This window comes from Neofelis nebulosa, chromosome X (assembly GCF_028018385.1).
Source record: "Neofelis nebulosa isolate mNeoNeb1 chromosome X, mNeoNeb1.pri, whole genome shotgun sequence".
NCBI classification, from domain to species: Eukaryota; Metazoa; Chordata; class Mammalia; order Carnivora; family Felidae; genus Neofelis; species Neofelis nebulosa.
In genome coordinates this window covers 15,057,459-15,075,286 of record NC_080800.1, presented here as the reverse complement: position 1 = coordinate 15,075,286, position 17,828 = coordinate 15,057,459, and the positions used below count along the sequence as shown (strand labels likewise).

At 40.8% G+C, this 17,828-nt stretch overlaps 1 protein-coding gene across 6 annotated transcripts in view; it reads right to left on the bottom strand.

The window, feature by feature from the left end:
• Nucleotides 1-2,586: 2,586 nt before the first annotated feature.
• Nucleotides 2,587-17,828, bottom strand: part of CDKL5 (cyclin dependent kinase like 5) — a 193,940-nt gene continuing 178,698 nt past the window's right edge. For 4 of the 6 annotated variants that reach the window (XM_058714269.1, XM_058714271.1, XM_058714270.1 and 1 more), the window contains 4 exons: nucleotides 10,547-10,646; nucleotides 6,820-6,942; nucleotides 5,543-5,662; nucleotides 2,587-3,021 (listed from right to left, as the gene is read on the bottom strand). In XM_058714269.1, the coding sequence (XP_058570252.1) occupies nucleotides 2,635-3,021; nucleotides 5,543-5,662; nucleotides 6,820-6,942; nucleotides 10,547-10,646 (730 nt within the window). In that variant the 3' untranslated portion in view covers nucleotides 2,587-2,634. Of the gene's footprint in view, nucleotides 3,022-5,542; nucleotides 5,663-6,819; nucleotides 6,943-8,907; nucleotides 8,968-10,546; nucleotides 10,647-17,828 lie in introns of all 6 variants that reach the window. The other 2 variants (XM_058714272.1, XM_058714273.1) reach the window with 2 other exon arrangements.

Genomic DNA, 17,828 nt, shown 5'->3' with positions numbered 1-17,828 from the left:
TATTACAGCTTACTGAGGTCGATGAAAAGTCAGAATGGACAAAAGCTGAGAAGAGGATAAAAGAGCTACCTCAAAAATACTAGTTGAAAACACTGTAGATATTTTCTGGCTCAAATCTGGGAATGTACGAAAAGTATGTATTGACTCTTCATCAGTTAGGTTTACTTTGCTCTAGGTAGAAGGCAATTATTCTAGCCCTTCTTTGAAGAACCATCATGAATATAAATGTTCTGCAAACATCTGAGATCCCAGTGTTAGCAAGGATGAAAACATGGGAAACCAGCCCCTAGGTGACAACGAGCCTCAAATGCCACAGCATGGCAATGTGACTGCGCAGTTCCTAAGCGCACAGCACAGTGAGAAGTCTTTCCGGAGGAAAAAATGTAGTTTCTGGTCTGCAAGGGGGGATACAAGGTACAAATTTAGTATGAAAAAGAAGAGTTACACACCCTTTCAGAGTCATTAGTGTCCAGGCGAAAACTGCTAAGGTTCGCGTCACTTATATAACTGAGCAGCTGCCTGGGAAAAGCCAGAATTCAGAGCTACTTGAACAGTACAGAACTGGTGAAAGAAACAAGATATAAAAAGAACTGAAGAGCATGCAGACTATTGGTTGGAATCAACTTGTTTTAATGATAGTACCCAGTTGAGTTTCATTTTAGTGCCTATTATACTTATTAAAACCAAATAAAAAGCACCTTAAAATGACCTCTATATATAATCAATACACATCATTATAGTAGTTATATAAAAATGTAATATGCACACAATTTAAGCTTCAAAGAAACCAAGACCTTTTCATTATAATCTTCATAATCATCAGAGCTGATTCTCAAAATCTCGGGGGAGGGGGAACAGTAACTCAGCACATTTCAATTATCCTGACTTGATTCAGGGGCTTATGCTCTCAGAATCCTGGGACAAGTAATAAATATTGAGAAGTTACCCCTTTGAGGGGTGTGGGATGGGGGAGCTTTAGAAATATTATTGCTAAGAGACTACTTCCAAAAATCTAATTCTTTTGATGGACGGCGTTGAGGTGATTTCTGTCAAGGATGGCCCAGAGACACTGGGCTATAACCCTTGCTGGCGAAAGGCCTTGATGACGCTTGGGAGTAACTTGGGAGTTGAAGGAGATCAAATGAGGAAAAGAAGTCCTGTTCTGACCGTGTGTGTGTATATACTGATGTACATGCTAACCTTGTTATAAATGGACAGTCCCAGGAAGAAAGAGTGAATACAGCAATTTTCTCTACATCTGGAATTGCTTCCGGAGCCTTTGAAATATACTGCAAAGAGCAACAACAACAACAACAACAACAACAACAACAACAAAACACTTAGAAATAGAAATGCCGCACATGTATCTCACACCCCACCAGCCAAAAGTCTCCGGTACAGTGCACAGGATTCAGGAGCATAGAGCTGGTCTGCAAGACCTGCAGACAGGTGCCTCTTATGAACTTGCAACTAGGAATGTTCGCTGGCAAATCTTTGGTCTACACTCTACACTAATGCGAAGGAGAAGAGCATATTCTCTGTACGAAGACCCATGAGTCACCCTGGATCTGTTCTCCCCTCAGGTACAGGGATCGTCCCTGGATGCGAACAGGAGCCAACCGTGAGGACGGAGACGAGGCGTGCTGAGCTCTCACTGGCCTAGCTGGCTTTCTTGCCTGTGGGTTCGGAAGGAGATGCTGCATCTCATCTGCTACCAAGGACCACGTCTAGAGGCTACTGCTGGGGCCTAAAAGTTGAGCACGGTTCCCACTGTTGGTCACACAGAGCCACAATTCAACTCCCTTGATTAGAAGTATAATACTCACTTCATATCACAAATGTATAAAAATATGGCAGATAGTGTCATAACGATACTTTCTTTAAATGATTATATTTAGAAAACAGACAGATATTTACCATATATATATATTTATATATAGAATAAAATACTCCTGATGCAATATATAAATGTTACTGTTTAGTTTTTATAGAAACTACTGTAGCTGTCCCACTGCTTCACAATGTTCCAAACAGCTCAAAATAACTTTACATTTAACATAAAAGGTATGATTAGAACAGTACAATATTAATTATAAATAAATGTTACAAATCCTATCAAATATGGGAGTTTAGAAAACAATTTAAGACATACAGTTAGTTCATCTGCTAACCCTTCAAAGGGATATGCTTGGATTACAATAAACCCCACGTTTAGTTTAGGCAAAAAAAATCTGTGGTAAGGGCATCGGTCAACATGAATTCTTCTATCCCTTGCAGTACCAGAACATGCCCTGGCTTTCCCAAGTTCAACAGGGATTGCACTAAAGCTGGAATGTACAGGGGAGAAACTGGCAAGAATGTCTTCTTCCTCAGTGGCACATTCTATCCATTCTCACACGAGATCCGAGGGGACTGGTGGTCCCTAAGGAACTCCTGTGCCTCTGAGATCCCTGACTAGCATTTGTGGCCGTGAGGAGCCAGAGGGCTCCACACATACAATATTGCACTCACCTTCATAAAGCTGAAAATACTGGCTGACCACCCCAGCCCAGCCCAGCCCATTCCCCACCCACCCACACCCTCCCGTCCCCTCTCCACTGGCTTACCTACCCCCATCCCCTACCCCAGCGCACACTACAAGGCTGTCTCTTTTAAATCATTCAGATTTGGCATTCGAGACCGATTTGTTCTGTTATAAGGGTGCCCGTTTGGCCCACTCTTGGCACCCAGCTGTTCAGAGTAGGAGGGCCCCTCTGTGGCACTCCGGCTCACAGAGGACACGTGCCAACCAGGGTCCATCTGACCTGGCAGCTGGAGGGCTGGCCGGCCCTTGGGTGTGGGCTCCTGCCGGATGTTACTGCTCCCGCCAGAGGCCTGGCTCAGGGGGTGGATCCGAATTTCTGAGAAGGAATTTTTGGCTTGTTGAGTTGTTAAGGGCTGGAAGCGGGGGTCTGAGGAAGCCGGGTGATTTGAGGCTGAAGAGAGATGTAACAGCTTGCGCAGTGATTTTAACGGCTGGCTCTGAAAGAAAAGAGGAGAGCGCACATAGGAGTTCATTTAGAGTAGACTGGAGAGCTGCGAGAAGTGAGCACAGATCTGAGATGACTGCTTGTAGCCAGCACAGAGGGCATGGGGAAGGAGGGGCTAAATCCAGCCTTATCTGTCCTTCTGTTCATTTTCAGATAAGATCAAAGTTATTTATCTTTAATGACAACTAGCTAAGAAATCTAGAGCTGGTGTGGTGGCGGATCAAAGGCTTAGGCACCTTCTATCTGGCTGCATCCCATCTTCACAGGGAAAGGATCTCCTGCTTCAGCCAGCAGGGAGCAGCAGAAGGAACATGCCTCTCCCTTTTTGAGAAGACTCCCCAACAGCTCCGCATAAAGCTGCCACTTATTTTTCACAAGCCGGGACTCAGCCATTCAACCATATCTAGCGGCAACAGAGAACTGAAGAAATGTAATGTTTCAATTAGGTAGCAGCGTACTCAGCTACAAATTGCATATCCCCTTTCTGTTCTTATCTCCCCGATTTTCCCTTTCCCTTGACATTGCAAAAATCTAAACGTTCCCTTTCCACACTTTTACTTTTTGGGGGGTAGGGTAAGATTTGAACACTGAAAAGTGAGCAAAGCAGAGAAAAAGGAGCAAAAGCCCTACAGACGCTAAAACACAGTTCACTCACAGGAGGTTCTGGATTCCTAACATGGGCTTAAGAGCTGCCCTGCTTGTCTGCTGCGTGGCTGGAGCCCAGACCCCACTGGCGCTGTACTGCGCAGGGGGATTGTGCTTCAAGGCAGAAGGGAGGGTCCTGGCAGCCATCTGCCCCACACTGGTCAACTATTCTCAGGCAACTGCTGAACTGTGGGCTTCCCCACTGGCGAAAGGTGGCTCACTCCTTCTCCTCCTCTATGTGCTGTGTGATGAGGCTCACCATCAGAAGAGGCATGTGAAAGCATCCTGAAATTCAAGGTCCAGGGACCCTGCAATCAGGATGTAGCCCTAGCCTCAGGGCACCTCTGGCTGCCAATCTTCAAGGGCCATGCGTTTAAGGGCTCAGCAAAGTTTTAATAAAATGTCGATCTCAAGGAACAGAGCACTGAAATCAAAGGGAAATTGCTTGAGAATGGACTCAGGTAGAAACTGCTCCTGAGGAAGCATCCTCCGTGGCCATTCCAAAGTCTGCCTGAGAAAGCTCTGTGGTCCCCAGGGAAGGTGGCACAGTACCGTACACACCGTAAGTGTGTTTTTTGTTATTGAAATTGGTATGATAACACAATGCGATTCCTGGTGATTTTTATGGCCCTGACCACATGTAACTATCGAACAATTACAATAATTTGGGTCCAGCTGGATATATAAGGTAACCTGAAAAGAGCTTCTTAGCGAAACAAATGGCTACACAAAGAAGGTTCTAAAGCCCCACGTTCTTTTTTATAAAACTGGGAAGAGGATGTCAGGCCCTCACTCAGAGCCCTGTGCTCTTAATTCAGATACATGTCCAATAACATGGATATCTGGTTCCCTACACCTTCTCTGTCCCCTTCCCTCCTCCCAGCCTATACTATGTGAGAAGCAGAAAATATAAAAGGTTGGGCAAATGCAAGTGAAATCTGGGAACTTTTGTCAGTGGCTCTAAGTAACAGTTAAAGAAAGTAAACAAAAAACCTTGGGAAATAGACCCTCTTCCTCCGAATCACAGAAATCTGTGGCCATCTATAGGTACAAGAAGTCCTAGAGCCTCAAAAGCTCATACAGGCTATCAGAAATTATAGTACAGAGGAATACTGGGTTTATAAAAATATTAATATGATCAAAAAACTAGTTAGATTATGTTACTGTGCTCATTATGGGATACTGAAAAGATGCAATATTAAAACACTCCTAATCAAAACAGTTGTTCAAAGGAGATAAACCTCAGTTACCTAAAAAATTTACTGATTGCATTTTCTGCTTATTCCCCCTATGGCAGATAAATGTGATTGCACAATACTGTCTAATATGCAGTTCCTAATGCAACTGCTCAATTTCTATCAAAAATAGTATTGATTTCATAAGTTTATTCTTTCAAGAAAGGTTATCATGTCTGTCTTTCAAGGCCTAATTCATATGCTACCACATTTAATGAAACCTTCATCTTCCCACTCTCACCTCCCCTGTATTTGATGGCATGTCTCACTTTCTACCATGAATGATGATTATTTATAGATTCTCTCTCTCTCTTCTAGGATATGTAGTATTTATGGGCTGGGACCACACCTTAATTATCCCTCTTAATCCCCTCCAACATCCACCCACCACGCCCAGCCTGGGCTAGCTGAAGGCTAATGGAACCTCACTTTTTTTCCCATGAGGACATGGGTCACTGAAACAAGATTCATTTGGACTCCTGAAATGCATCTGGCTATTAGAGAGGGTATATTCTGAGGAGGCTCTCAGCCTTGTTGTAACACAGAGGCTAAATTCCTCAACCCTGCCCTCCACTCAAGAGAGACAGCCACTGCAGAGTCTAAGAATCTAGGAGTGAGGCAGGCACCGCTCACTTGGGTCTGTAAATCAGAGATCTTGTCAGGACGCCACTCCTTTGGTCTGCTGCCCGGGGTGCTAGCAGAGTGAATGGCTTTCTGTAGTGTCAGAAGGTCAGGGCCATCAGGATTGGGTACCTAGAGCAGAATATGGACAAAGATTCAGTAAGAACCCCAATAAGCCTAATTAAGATATGCAACCACACCCAAGAGGAGAACAAAAGCAAATCAAATGAAACCGAAACTCGACCCCGCCGCCCCCAATAAAAAAAAGAAACCAAAACTCTCCCGACGTTCACAATGCAAGTGATGCCAGTTAAATTCTGCTGCCCTCTTAATAATTTTCCCTGCATTAGGAAAAATTGGCAGATGTCATGCAGCTTTGTTAAAACCTCAACCCTTAAAGCATTCCCATGCTGTTAGTTTTAGTCGCTGTAAGAGAGAGCAGTTAAATTGGGCTGTACCAGGAACTGCTGTCGTATCCTCATTCCATATTGCAGTTAGGTTATGAACCAGTTCAATAAAACAAAAATTTGCTCCTGCTGGGAAAATGACCCAAACACTGTATTTGGCGGTGCCCAAAGAAGGCTAGCAGGCTTTCAAGGATACCAAAGTGGGAAAAGTATGGTTTGAATCATATTCCCAAGACACCGCCCAGTAAATCTGGGTCTAGCGTTATACACTATAAAAATGCTGGAAATTTGTGCCACAAATTCCAGATGAATGCAATTGGTCCATTCACCGATTTTGGTGAACACAGAATAATGCCAAATGCCAAGCAAAAGCCCTGGCTTTACATTAAGTGACCAGCAAAAGCTAGAGCCAGGCAAGGAAAAAGCAAATCACCAACCAAGAGAAGGTGTTTTCGTGGAGCCTGCTAGCTCACTCAATTTGGTCAACTCAACTTGGTTTCAAAGAACAAACTGCCAACCAAGTGTTAACAAACTTTGTGAGTCAAATGAAAAGACACTGTTAATTGTAAATGTTAATCAAATTCTTTACAGGAAATAAGGGATTTTATGAATGCCATCTGCCGACAAGTGGGTAACCAGACAACCCAAACTAGTTCTTCCACTAGTTTGTTTAATAGCTTTTTATGCTTCAACTTCCTTAACTGATTCAGAAAATCCAGAATGGCGAAGAATTGATATTTCAGTGAATTTATGGAACTGGCTCAGGTACTTAACTAGCACAAAGAGAATATGACCCCATGAAAATAAAAGACATGCTGTTGTCATCAGTAAAACAAGTTTACTGGAGCAGTTTTCAGGGCTACCATACATAAAAATGGGTACCATGGGTGGAGTGACTACAGGAAGCTTTTTCAAAGAAGAACTATGCTTTAAATGATTCTTTGAATTAAAAAGAGGAAAGAGGGATTTCTTGATGCTTGGATTCTCCCCGTTGGTGGAATCTGTCTGCAATATAAGATACAAATAAACTAATTGCAAAAAAAAAAAGAAAAAAAAAAAGAAAAAAGAAAGGAAAAGAAAAAAGAAAAAGCAAAGAAAGAGAAAAAAAGAAAAGAAAAAAGGTGTTCTTACTGAAACTCCTAGCCCTTGGAAGCCCTGATACTGTTAAATATTGATAGTCACTTAAGGAATCTCTGTGCTGTTGTGTGCACCTAGAAGAAGTTCTGTGTCATTTCTCACTTGGACATGAAGATGCCAACAATGTAAATTCAAGACCTACAAAAACTTCAATGTATATAAAGAACGTGTGGTCATGATCCTTACCTATAGTAGGAATGCCTAGAAACCTACACATATCTATTCACATTGAGCTTAACAAAACATTTAAGGATTTATTTATTATCAGAAATACGATTATTATAAAGAACTATGTTTAAAGAGCTACTGATGAACTTCAGTCTTTTCCTAATTGCTAGAGAGGACTTCAGCAACTAAATAATTGACCATGTAATCTGCCTATAGGGGGGAAAAAAAGAGAAGATACTGCAAACCCTTTTGAGCATGGTCTATTGAACCAGAAAACATCACTTGGAAGAGGAATTATCACTGTTACAGGATTCTACCATCAAGGAAGAAGCCTGGTTCCACGCTGTTAAAGAAATATTTACCCCATGGAAACTATGTGGCACAATTCAGAATACAGGTTTTCAAAGTGAAAAAACAAAGTTCAATCTTTAAATTGACGCATGATTACCAATTGAGATACTAACTAACTAGGCTACAATTACCAAGTTGGCAAAGTCACCATATGCTCTGAGGGCTTATGCAACTCTGGATGTGGAACTGAGGCCAGATTTCCCAAGGCGGCTTCCAGATTTGCTTGAGTCAAAGCAGGCACCTTTACAATACAGAATTATTTTTTGGCACCACTCTTCCCTGTTTTGGATAGCTCAATTGTCAGAGATTGAGAATATATATGAAGGCATTCATACCACCTTGTATGAAGCCATTCAAGGAAGATAGCCCATGAAGGATTCTGTTCCCATGACGGGATCCCAGGGAAGAATTTAACTCACATCGCTAAGGAGACCACAAGAGAATTCCCAGGAATCAGTGGCCAGAGGCTCTCCACCAGAGATAGGCCTGTGGCATGGACTGAGTCTGGGCCTGTTATTTAGAAGACCCCACCTCTAGTTCTCCCAACTGATTATGTGACTTTGGGCAGGTCACAACTGGCCTGGGTAGTCTTCTACCAGTGAAATAAAGGTGTTAAACTAGATTTAGGACCCACTGAGGTTTTAAAATGTCCTGTTTCTCTATGTGCACTGGGCATTACATGTCTTTTTTATTTTTTTTAATCTTATGCAAATGCCACAAAGCTTTAAATCTTTCAAAGCTGGTTTACCTAGTTTCCTTTTGCTGAGTCATAGAAAGTGAAAAACAAAACAAAACAAAACAAAACAAAACAAAAACAAAACAAACTACCTTTAATTCTGTTTCAATACTCACTTGAAGGAGGCAGAGTTAACATAACGCCAGGCTTAGGAGCCTGAGATCTGGCAGGATATAGAGGGCTCTTTGGAAATCTTACTCTAGATACCAAAGTCCTTAAAAATTTTTTTTTCTTTTAATTAAAAAATGCAGAGGCACAAACAATTTTTGACTTGGAAGGCTTAAAGCACAGTGGCCTATACAGAGATATTTTGCAGTTACATTACATACCGAAAATGAAATGTATAAAAACCTAAAAAAAGTAAGTTCAAGTGGAGAGACTGTTAGAAAATAATTTTCTTATTTATACTAACCTATACTTTTTGAAAATCTAAAATTTAAAAACCTAGAATTTGAACCAGATCCTGAATAACAGAGTCAATCAACATATCAACTCAGGCCGTAGTAGGCCAGGGGCTTTAGGTTTAATGTTAGTCTAATGCAGACTGACATCAAAAGCCAAATCTATACACAAAACACCTTCAATTCCTTGGTTCCTGCTACGTTCTTCCACTTAATTACCCCACAGTGGCTACAGACCTGAGGTTAAGAACAAAAACAAAATCCTCAGAATAAAAATAACAGTGGTGAGGAGAGGTAGCCTAAGTTCAACGTTCATGATGGATAAGTATGTTCTACAGACAATGATAAAAGTTTTACTTTATTAGCACTTTAAATATTTTAAGCTCCTCTACTTTAAATAAATCTGGCCTATTTTATTCATCCAGTGTAAATAATAAATGTAGCAATATTTGAGTGGCATTTTGATTTAAGTGAATTTCAGTTAAAGGCACAGGTAGTGTTTTTTGTTTTTTTTTTTAAACACTTCAGGAATATTATGCCGCGATTAAAATGAAGATAACAAGATCTGTGTAGTAAAATATATATTGTGTGTATGTGTGATTGATAGATAGATAGATTTACTATTAAAAGCCAGGACACAAAACTATACTACAAGGATTACTATTATTTAAAACAAACTTAAAAACCACCTTCTTTCCGCAAACATGCATAGGGTAAAAGCTAGGAGAAATATACCAAAATCTTAATGCTAGTTGCAATAGGGTGATAAGATTAGAAAGCATTTTTTTCTCAATTTTTCTACAATGAGCTCATTTATTTTACAATGAAATATATCAATTTAACAAATAAGCAAATGAAAGAATAGTCTAGAAAGGTAATCTAGAAAGATCTTTATTAATACTTCTAAAACATCTGTGATCCTTACTTTGGGTGTTCCATTCTTTTTCCTACTATCATCTATCTCATCATTACTTACCAATGAGTCATAATCCTAGAATCTTTTTCCCTTTTAAAATAAATGAAAGTCAATCATGTAAGATGTAGAAATAGAAACAAAATCATTTAAAATAGCTGACTCAACAAGCAAAGGGGGAAGCAGGCCTCACGTGGGTGAAGAAAGCTCCCGCTGGCCTGGAGGCCTGGCTTCCCCATGTTTCCTCACGTCACTAACCAGCAGAATCCTTGCTTGGGTGGTTCAGTGATGTGATGTGCACGGTTCCATGGAGCCAAACCTTGGTTCAGGCAGCGGGCTCCCAGGAGATAAGACTCGTTCCATTTCACAGTTCAGTCACAAGATAAACATGTCTTCCTACTAAAGCAAGCCCTGAAATGTCAAATACTATTCTCCTCTCTGTGATTAGGCAGCCCAGAAATGCATTTGTCAACAGGGGAACTGGAAAACCAGCCAGGGAAGAATAATGAATGATGGTTAGTTATAAACTTCCAGGATTTAAGCATAAACAAAACCACTTCCTAAGTTTTCACATATCTTTACTCCCCAAAGAAAACTAAATCCTGCAGCTTCATAGTTTTTTTTTTTTTTTACATGGATAAGGTGTTTACTGAGGGAGGTTTAAAGTGTTCTCTGTAATCCAAATTAAATTTCTTCTATTCTTAGAGATTCTGTGGAATCTGGAAAAGGCTCTTTGAGAGGAAAATAGTTGTATAGAATTTAGAAAGACACATATACAATGTATGCATGTCAAATCTCAATAAGAAAATAATTCACTTTGATTGCCACATACAAAATGTAAAGTACCCACAGACTAATGCAGACTCGTATGTCACTGTATATAGAAAGTACCCATCTACTTACTGTTTGAGATTTCTTCTTTTTCTTTTTCATTGACCTGAAAAAACCTTGTTTTTCCTTTTCCTTGAGTTGTTCAGAATGACTAATGTTTTCAGGACTTTTCCTAAATGGGAAGACATTTTTATCATATTGATCTTTCAATCGTTCTCCTGCCATTATATGACAAATATAATGAAGACTAAAAAATGCATGAAACCAGATTCAAACAGCCATGAAAATTCAAGCACGTAGGTGAAGAGCCTCTAAAAAGCACAGGAGGAACTGAATCTAATCAACCATGGTTAATGATTAGCCTTTAGCACAGGCTCACTTTGAGCTATTATTACAAATGATCTGGTAACTGTGCTGCAGGACCATTTTCATGCTGTCGAAAACCTCTGAATTTGAGAGTCTGAAAAGCACACAGTTTAAAGGATGCCTTTTCCATACCCTCCAAGGGAAATAACTGAAACATTTTCAATATCTTCATTTTTCTATTTACCTTTTAAAGACCAACTCAACAAGTTCATTATTAGTGGCTTGCCAACATATTAAACATAAAAAACAAAACAAAGCAAAAACAAACAAACAAACAAACAAACAAAAAAACGGTGCTACAAAAGCATTGTAAATAAAAGCAAAAATTGCCTTGAACTGGAAAATTCCCTTATAAAAATGTTGTATTTATTTATTGAGACTAAATTGAAAAATAGATCAGGTAAGAAAAAAATATAGACAAGATGAATGCTTTAATACAAAGCACTCTTGGAAAAAAAAGCTCCTAACTGAAAATACTGACAACATTAAGCTTCATAGCACTGACACCACCAGGTATTTTAATACAAATAGAAGGTATGAATAGACAGCAAACGGGACATCTTGGCCCTAATAAGTTGTGACTTGTATGTTAATAGGCCCTGTATTACTTAATTTACAGTCTTTAAAAAGCAACCCAACTGGTGTTGTTCAAAAAGACACATTCCATGGGCTCTACTGAAAATGTTAATATATATGACTGTGGAAAGCCATTTTCTAAAATGATTGAATTCCTTCTATTAGCTGTTCCCTAAAATCAAGAGTAAAGCATTAAAGGTGAGAGTGCATTCATATTTATGGTTTTAGAACACCTAACGGTGAAGAAGTTACTAAAACTTCTTTTTTTTTTTTTTTTTCAACGTTTTTTATTTATTTTTGGGACAGAGAGAGACATAGCATGAACGGGGGAGGGGCAGAGAGAGAGGGAGACACAGAACCGGAAACATGCTCCAGGCTCCGAGCCATCAGCCCAGAGCCTGACGCGGGGCTCGAACTCACGGACCGTGAGATCGTGACCTGGCTGAAGTCGGACGCTTAACCGACTGCGCCACCCAGGCGCCCCGAAGTTACTAAAACTTCTAAGACAGTATGAGCAAAGCAGCATCCTTTACTTGATTAAATCTGTGCGAAGGCAGAAAACATCTATATAAACTATTACAGAGCCACATGATAAAAAATACCATGAAGCTATCAAAAATAAATCACATCTTCAAAGAATTTTCAGTCATCTAAAGAAATATTTAAACTATAATACTAGGTGAAAACCACAGGATTCAAAACTTCCTACATAGTGTGAGCCCAACTGTATTTTAAAAGGGGGGCACAGGGGCGCCTGGGTGGCTCAGTTGGTTGAGCGTCCGACTTCAGCTCAGGTCACGATCTCACGGTCCGTGGGTTCGAGCCCCGCGTCGGGCTCTGGGCTGATGGCCCAGAGCCTGGAGCCTGCTTCCGATTCTGTGTCTCCCTCTCTCTCTGCCCCTCCCCCATTCATGCTCTGTCTCTCTCTGTCTCAAAAATAAATAAAGGTTAAAAAAAAAAATTAAAAAAAAATAAATAAAGGGGGGCATATATGTGTCTATACACACATTTTTTTTTTAAGGCAGGAATAAAATAAAATCTTAATAGCTATCATCTCTGGGTAATAAGATTATTGGTGATTTATTACTCTTCTTTTTAGTTTCAACATCAAACATGTACTACAGATATAATAAAAAGGTTGGACAAACCGCAGAAAATTTATTTGAAAAATCAAAAACTCAAGATCTAAGACAACAAGGGAAGAGATTTAAAAAGAGAAACAGATAGGGGCGCCTGGGTGGCGCAGTCGGTTAAGCGTCCGACTTCAGCCAGGTCACGATCTCGCGGTCCGTGAGTTTGAGCCCCGCGTCAGGCTCTGGGCTGATGGCTCGGAGCCTGGAGCCTGTTTCCGATTCTGTGTCTCCCTCTCTCTGCACCTCCCCCGTTCATGCTCTGTCTCTCTCTGTCCCAAAAATAAATAAAAAACGTTGAAAAAAAAAATTAAAAAAAAATTAAAAAAAAAAAAAAAAAAAGAGAAACAGATAAAAAACAAAACAAAACAGGAAAACATGACTGAAAGAGCAACGATCACCTCTTCTTGTCTAGCTTAAAAGTTAATGGGAATACCGAGGAAGTAAAAACACGTACTGTACGCCCAAGTGTTCCTGAAACTCATTAGGACCTGCAATTTTAAACATCAATGAGAGAGTTCCAAGTTCGGAAGTAAAACTTTCATAATACAACACAACCAATAAAAATAACTAGCACCGGAATTCAGAATAATACATTTACAATTTGAAAGCTAGAAAACTTCAAAACCTCACACGATGGAATGGGTAAGGATGGAATAATGAAAAGTTTGATTCTAAGTAACACAGTAAAACAGTGTAGTTTGCTGGAATCACAAAAATACAACTCTCAGGATTGAAAGGAACCTCAGAGAGCATCTAAACCAACCAGCAATACAAATATTTTTACTGTCCTGTAACTTCCAGAAGTCAAAGAACTATTTGCTTATGATATAGCTTATATCCTTCCATAATGGGGTCTGTACCTAACCTAGAAGCACAGCCAAGTATTCAGATTAACAGGCAGAATTTTTTTACCAATCAGAATGTAAGTCTAACAAAACCTCAAAGGTATGCCGGGTAGTAAAAGTGCTTTCTGCCAATCCAGGAAAGCTTTAAGGGGCACATGTTCATCATGACTGCAAGCTCAGGACGAGAATGGGCGTTACAGTAAGACTGTTAATGCTGGCATGAGAGCAAGAGAAGGCTTGAGACACTAGGCCCGGAAGGAGCAGATTTGGGAGGGGAAGAAGAGTCTCTATCCAGTAAGACGAAAGTGAAAGGGGCTCGTAAGGGTAATGAAAGAAAAGAAGGAGCAGGACAAAAAGCCCAGGGTTTGCAGTTCCTTGTGACCACAAAAGGCAGGGAAGATGAATCAGAGACCCTCTGCAGGGTCTGTCCAGAGACACTGGATAAACTAGAGCCCAGGGGAAGGGGGAATGATGAGGAAAACATCTTCAGACTGAAGCTGAGCAGAGATGGTGGGGCCAAGATTTACGCAGAGAAAGATTCCAGAGACCAAAACAGAAAAGGAAATAAATTACTCTTGGACTAGAAGATGAAAGCTAGGAGTGAAGCATGAGTGTGCATGCATCACAAAAGACACAAAAAGGAAGTCAGAGAGAAAGAAAAAGAGCACAAGTGTGTTGGGGGGAGACAGAGAGAAAGGACAGAGAAAGGGAGAAGCTACAAGGAAAGACACACATGGCAGAGAATTAGAGAAACAAGGGAGAAAGCCTGGGAGACAGACTCAGAGAAGGGTGGATACGGAGAAAAGCTGCCTGGAACATAGGCACCTGAAAAGCTGTGTGTTATACAAAAGAATGAAGACAGAGACTTCATCATTTACAACCAGCACTACTACAAATGAGTAGGAGTGTGTCCCCATAATTTATCTCACTTGTGAATTCTAGATCCTATGATATGATTCTGTTGGTACAGGCAACAGACAGGTCCAAGAAGAGCAGTACAAGGGGAGGGTAGGTGGGTGGTCACATCCGTATCAGGGACAGGACGTTTGAGAAGGACCACCCAGCTAGTCACCTGGCCCGTTATCCAGGGCTGATTACACAGTTGGTGGGGGGCAGCAACCTCCCCCTGCTCTGACATCATTTAACACAACCGTTGTTTCACAGGGGGTGAAGAAGAAAGAGAAATTCAAGAGACTCTCCTAAAAAAGGAAGGAATGAAAGCTGACTGAATCAAAGTCAACCAACATTTACGAAGCACTGTGTACGTGGTACGCCTGCTGTCAGGTGTTGGGGCCAGAGAGAAAAAGAAAACAAGGAGTGTGACCTCAAGCTGCTCACAGACTCAAGGCAGGACACTGGCAGGTTGGATAGAGGGTCAGAATCCTGGTGCGTCAGTAGAATCCCTCTGGGAGCAGCATGACATTCCCTGCTACCTCCCCTCCCCTGGCCATGGGACTAAGGTGATGTCTGAGAAGAAAACAATCAGTGAACAATTTTCTGAGTTATGGTAGCAAGCAATAACGGATGCCAACATATTCCTAACTTAACCAGAAGAAAAAGCTTGGGACTGTGCAAGCAAGTGACAGCAACCCTTCGCTTACCTCAATCACTGGGACTTCAAATTAATTTGGTTTACCATATAAACATTACTTTTAAACCCAATTTTGACAGCAGTCTTTCCAAATGTATTTACACACTTTGTCTTTCTTAAGCAAAGTAAGAGCAGCCTATTTTATAAATATATATATGCTATATGCATTATCTATTCTACATGTGAAACCAGAAGGGCTAGAAATGATACTGCCACTGGGAGCCCGAGAAAAGGCAAAAATACCCCTCACCTCTCCCTGGCTATTATTTGGAATCCTTCTCCCTCTTCACACTGTCTTGTTACCTGGCATTATTTTTTGCCTGACAACCTCCAGGGCCAACTGCTAAACCTGTGCATAAGAGTAAACAGGCTTATAGGGAGAGTGAAGGTGTTTTCTCATTAGTAAGGATGAATCTGACTGCATTAACCCTGTTTTTCTTGTTCTGAGATATTCTGGCTTATCTCCCAGTTTGTAACTGGATTCTGGATAGCTGAGATGGCCAAAATAACTACCCTGGATAGTATACTATGATATCTATTATTTCATGATTATTTTTTTAAAATTTCTTTATTTTGAGAGAGAGAGCATATGCATGGGCACACAAGCAGGGGAGGGACAGAGAGAGATTGACAGATTGAGAGAGAGAGAGAGAGAGAGAGAGAGAGAGAGAGAGAGAGAGAGACTGACTCTCAAGCAGGCCCTGCATTGTGAGCTTGGAGCCTGACGTGGGGCTCAAACCCACGAACCACAAGATCATGACCCGAGCTGAAATCAAGAGTCAGACACCCCAACAATATCTATCACTCGAAAATATGATCTAGTAACTCGATTCTTCCATTGCACGAAGCATGTCAAATATTCTCTTCCCAAAAGAAATGTGAAGTACCACTATCAAGGAGAAACAGACTGCCCTCAGGCAAGTGATAATTTAGGAACAGCGAGTCACTATGTTATCATAACAAGGCTCGTTCACGTTTTTGTAAGTTATCAAGCTGCGTTTCTCTCAAATATACACAGTATGGTGAACCAATGAGATATCTTGTTCAAAGACAAAAAAGTTAAGGTAAGTCTCCCGAAGGACAAGTACATAGCAGTCTTAACATGAGGGGCAGTGGAAACAAGAGAATACTGCAATTCAAGCTGCTAATTCTGAAACTCTCTGAAGCCTCATAACAGCAGAATCAGAGTAGGGGTGACTCGTTGAAGATGTGTCTAAAGTCTAAAGTTCAACGTCCCAATTATGTCTCTAATTCTTTTAAAAAAACAAAACAAAACATCTGTTTCCAGGTTTCTACATATACCCTGGTCTAACCAAGCTCTACTCAAATGGACTATCAAAAAGACAGAAACAGGGGCGCCTGGGTGGCTCAGTTGGTTGAGTGTCTGACTTTGGCTCAGGTCATGATCTCGCGATCTGTGAGTTTGAGCCCCGCATCAGGCTCTGTGCTGACCGCTCAGGGCCTGGAGCCTGCTTCGGATTCTGTGTCTCCCTCTCTCTGCCCCTCCCCCACTCATGCTCTGTGTGTGTGTCTCTCTCTCTCTCTCTGTCAAAAATAAATAAACTTAAAAAAAAAAAAAAAGACAGAAACAGTATGTTGTTCATACTGCCTATCCCATGTTTGGTTTTGTTTTGATCTGACCTACCTAAGGTTGATAGAACCATGTTGATCTTTAATTGATGCTCTTTTAAACCATCACCACTCCATCATGCAATAACCAAGAGGAAAAACCATTTCTTCTCTACTTCCGTATTCTCACTAATGAGAGACACTACACTCATGGCTTGTCAAAGCTGGTAACTACAAGAAGTTGTAGTACAGAAGAGCTGGTCTACAGTCACACAGAAAACGTACCAAAGTTTATCAGCAAAGGAAGTGGAGGGGAGACACCTGACAAGTCATACTGAAGTCAGAGGACATTAAAGATATAAACTACTGCAGCTAACAGTAACAAGTCACGTTGTGCCACGCACTGCTTTAGGTGCTTTTGATGTTCTCCTTCATTTGATGATCACATTAATCCTCTGAGGGAGGTAGTATTCTTAGCCCTATTTTACAGATGAGGAGACTGAGGGACAGAGGTTCAAGTCACACAGACAAGAGTCCAACCTCTTAGCCATTAATGTAAAGACTTTCATTTAATAAATAAGGCAATGGACGTAAACTGTGCTTATAAAAGTATTTACAGCTTTAAAACCATCATTTTTATTATTATCTTAAAAATAATTAAATTGTTTTCACCATAGGGCACAGTAACACTAAGACCTCAATACAACCCTGCCAGCAGTGTGAAAATTACGCAACCACCTAGGGTCAGGAGTACTGAAGGACCTCAGACCCTTCTATGGCTTCTAGCAACAAACACCAGAGTTGAAATCTGACAGGATCTTCTACATTATTATTTTTTTAAAGGTCCTTGGGGTGCCCGGGTGGCTCAGTTGGTTAAGAATCCAACTCTTGATTTTGGCTCAGGTCATGACCTCATGGTCTGTAAGTTCGAGCCCCGCATATGGTGCTGTGCTGACTGTGTGGAGTCAGCTTCGGCTTCTTTATCTCCCTCCCTCCCTCTCTCTCTCTCTCTCTCTCTCTCTCTCTGCCCCTCCCCTGCTTGCTCACCGGCTCAGCTCTCTCTCAAAGATAAACATTTAAAAAAAAAAAAAAGCTTATAAAATAAAACAAAATGTCCTTATTCCCCAAACACATCTGCTGATGAGACTTAAGACACAAAATAATTCTCTCCCTACCTTTTTACTACATATGACGCAAAGGACATAAAAGGATAAGCAAAGCTGGCACATCATTTTAACCTTTGACTACCATTATGCTTTTGTGGTGGCATAAAA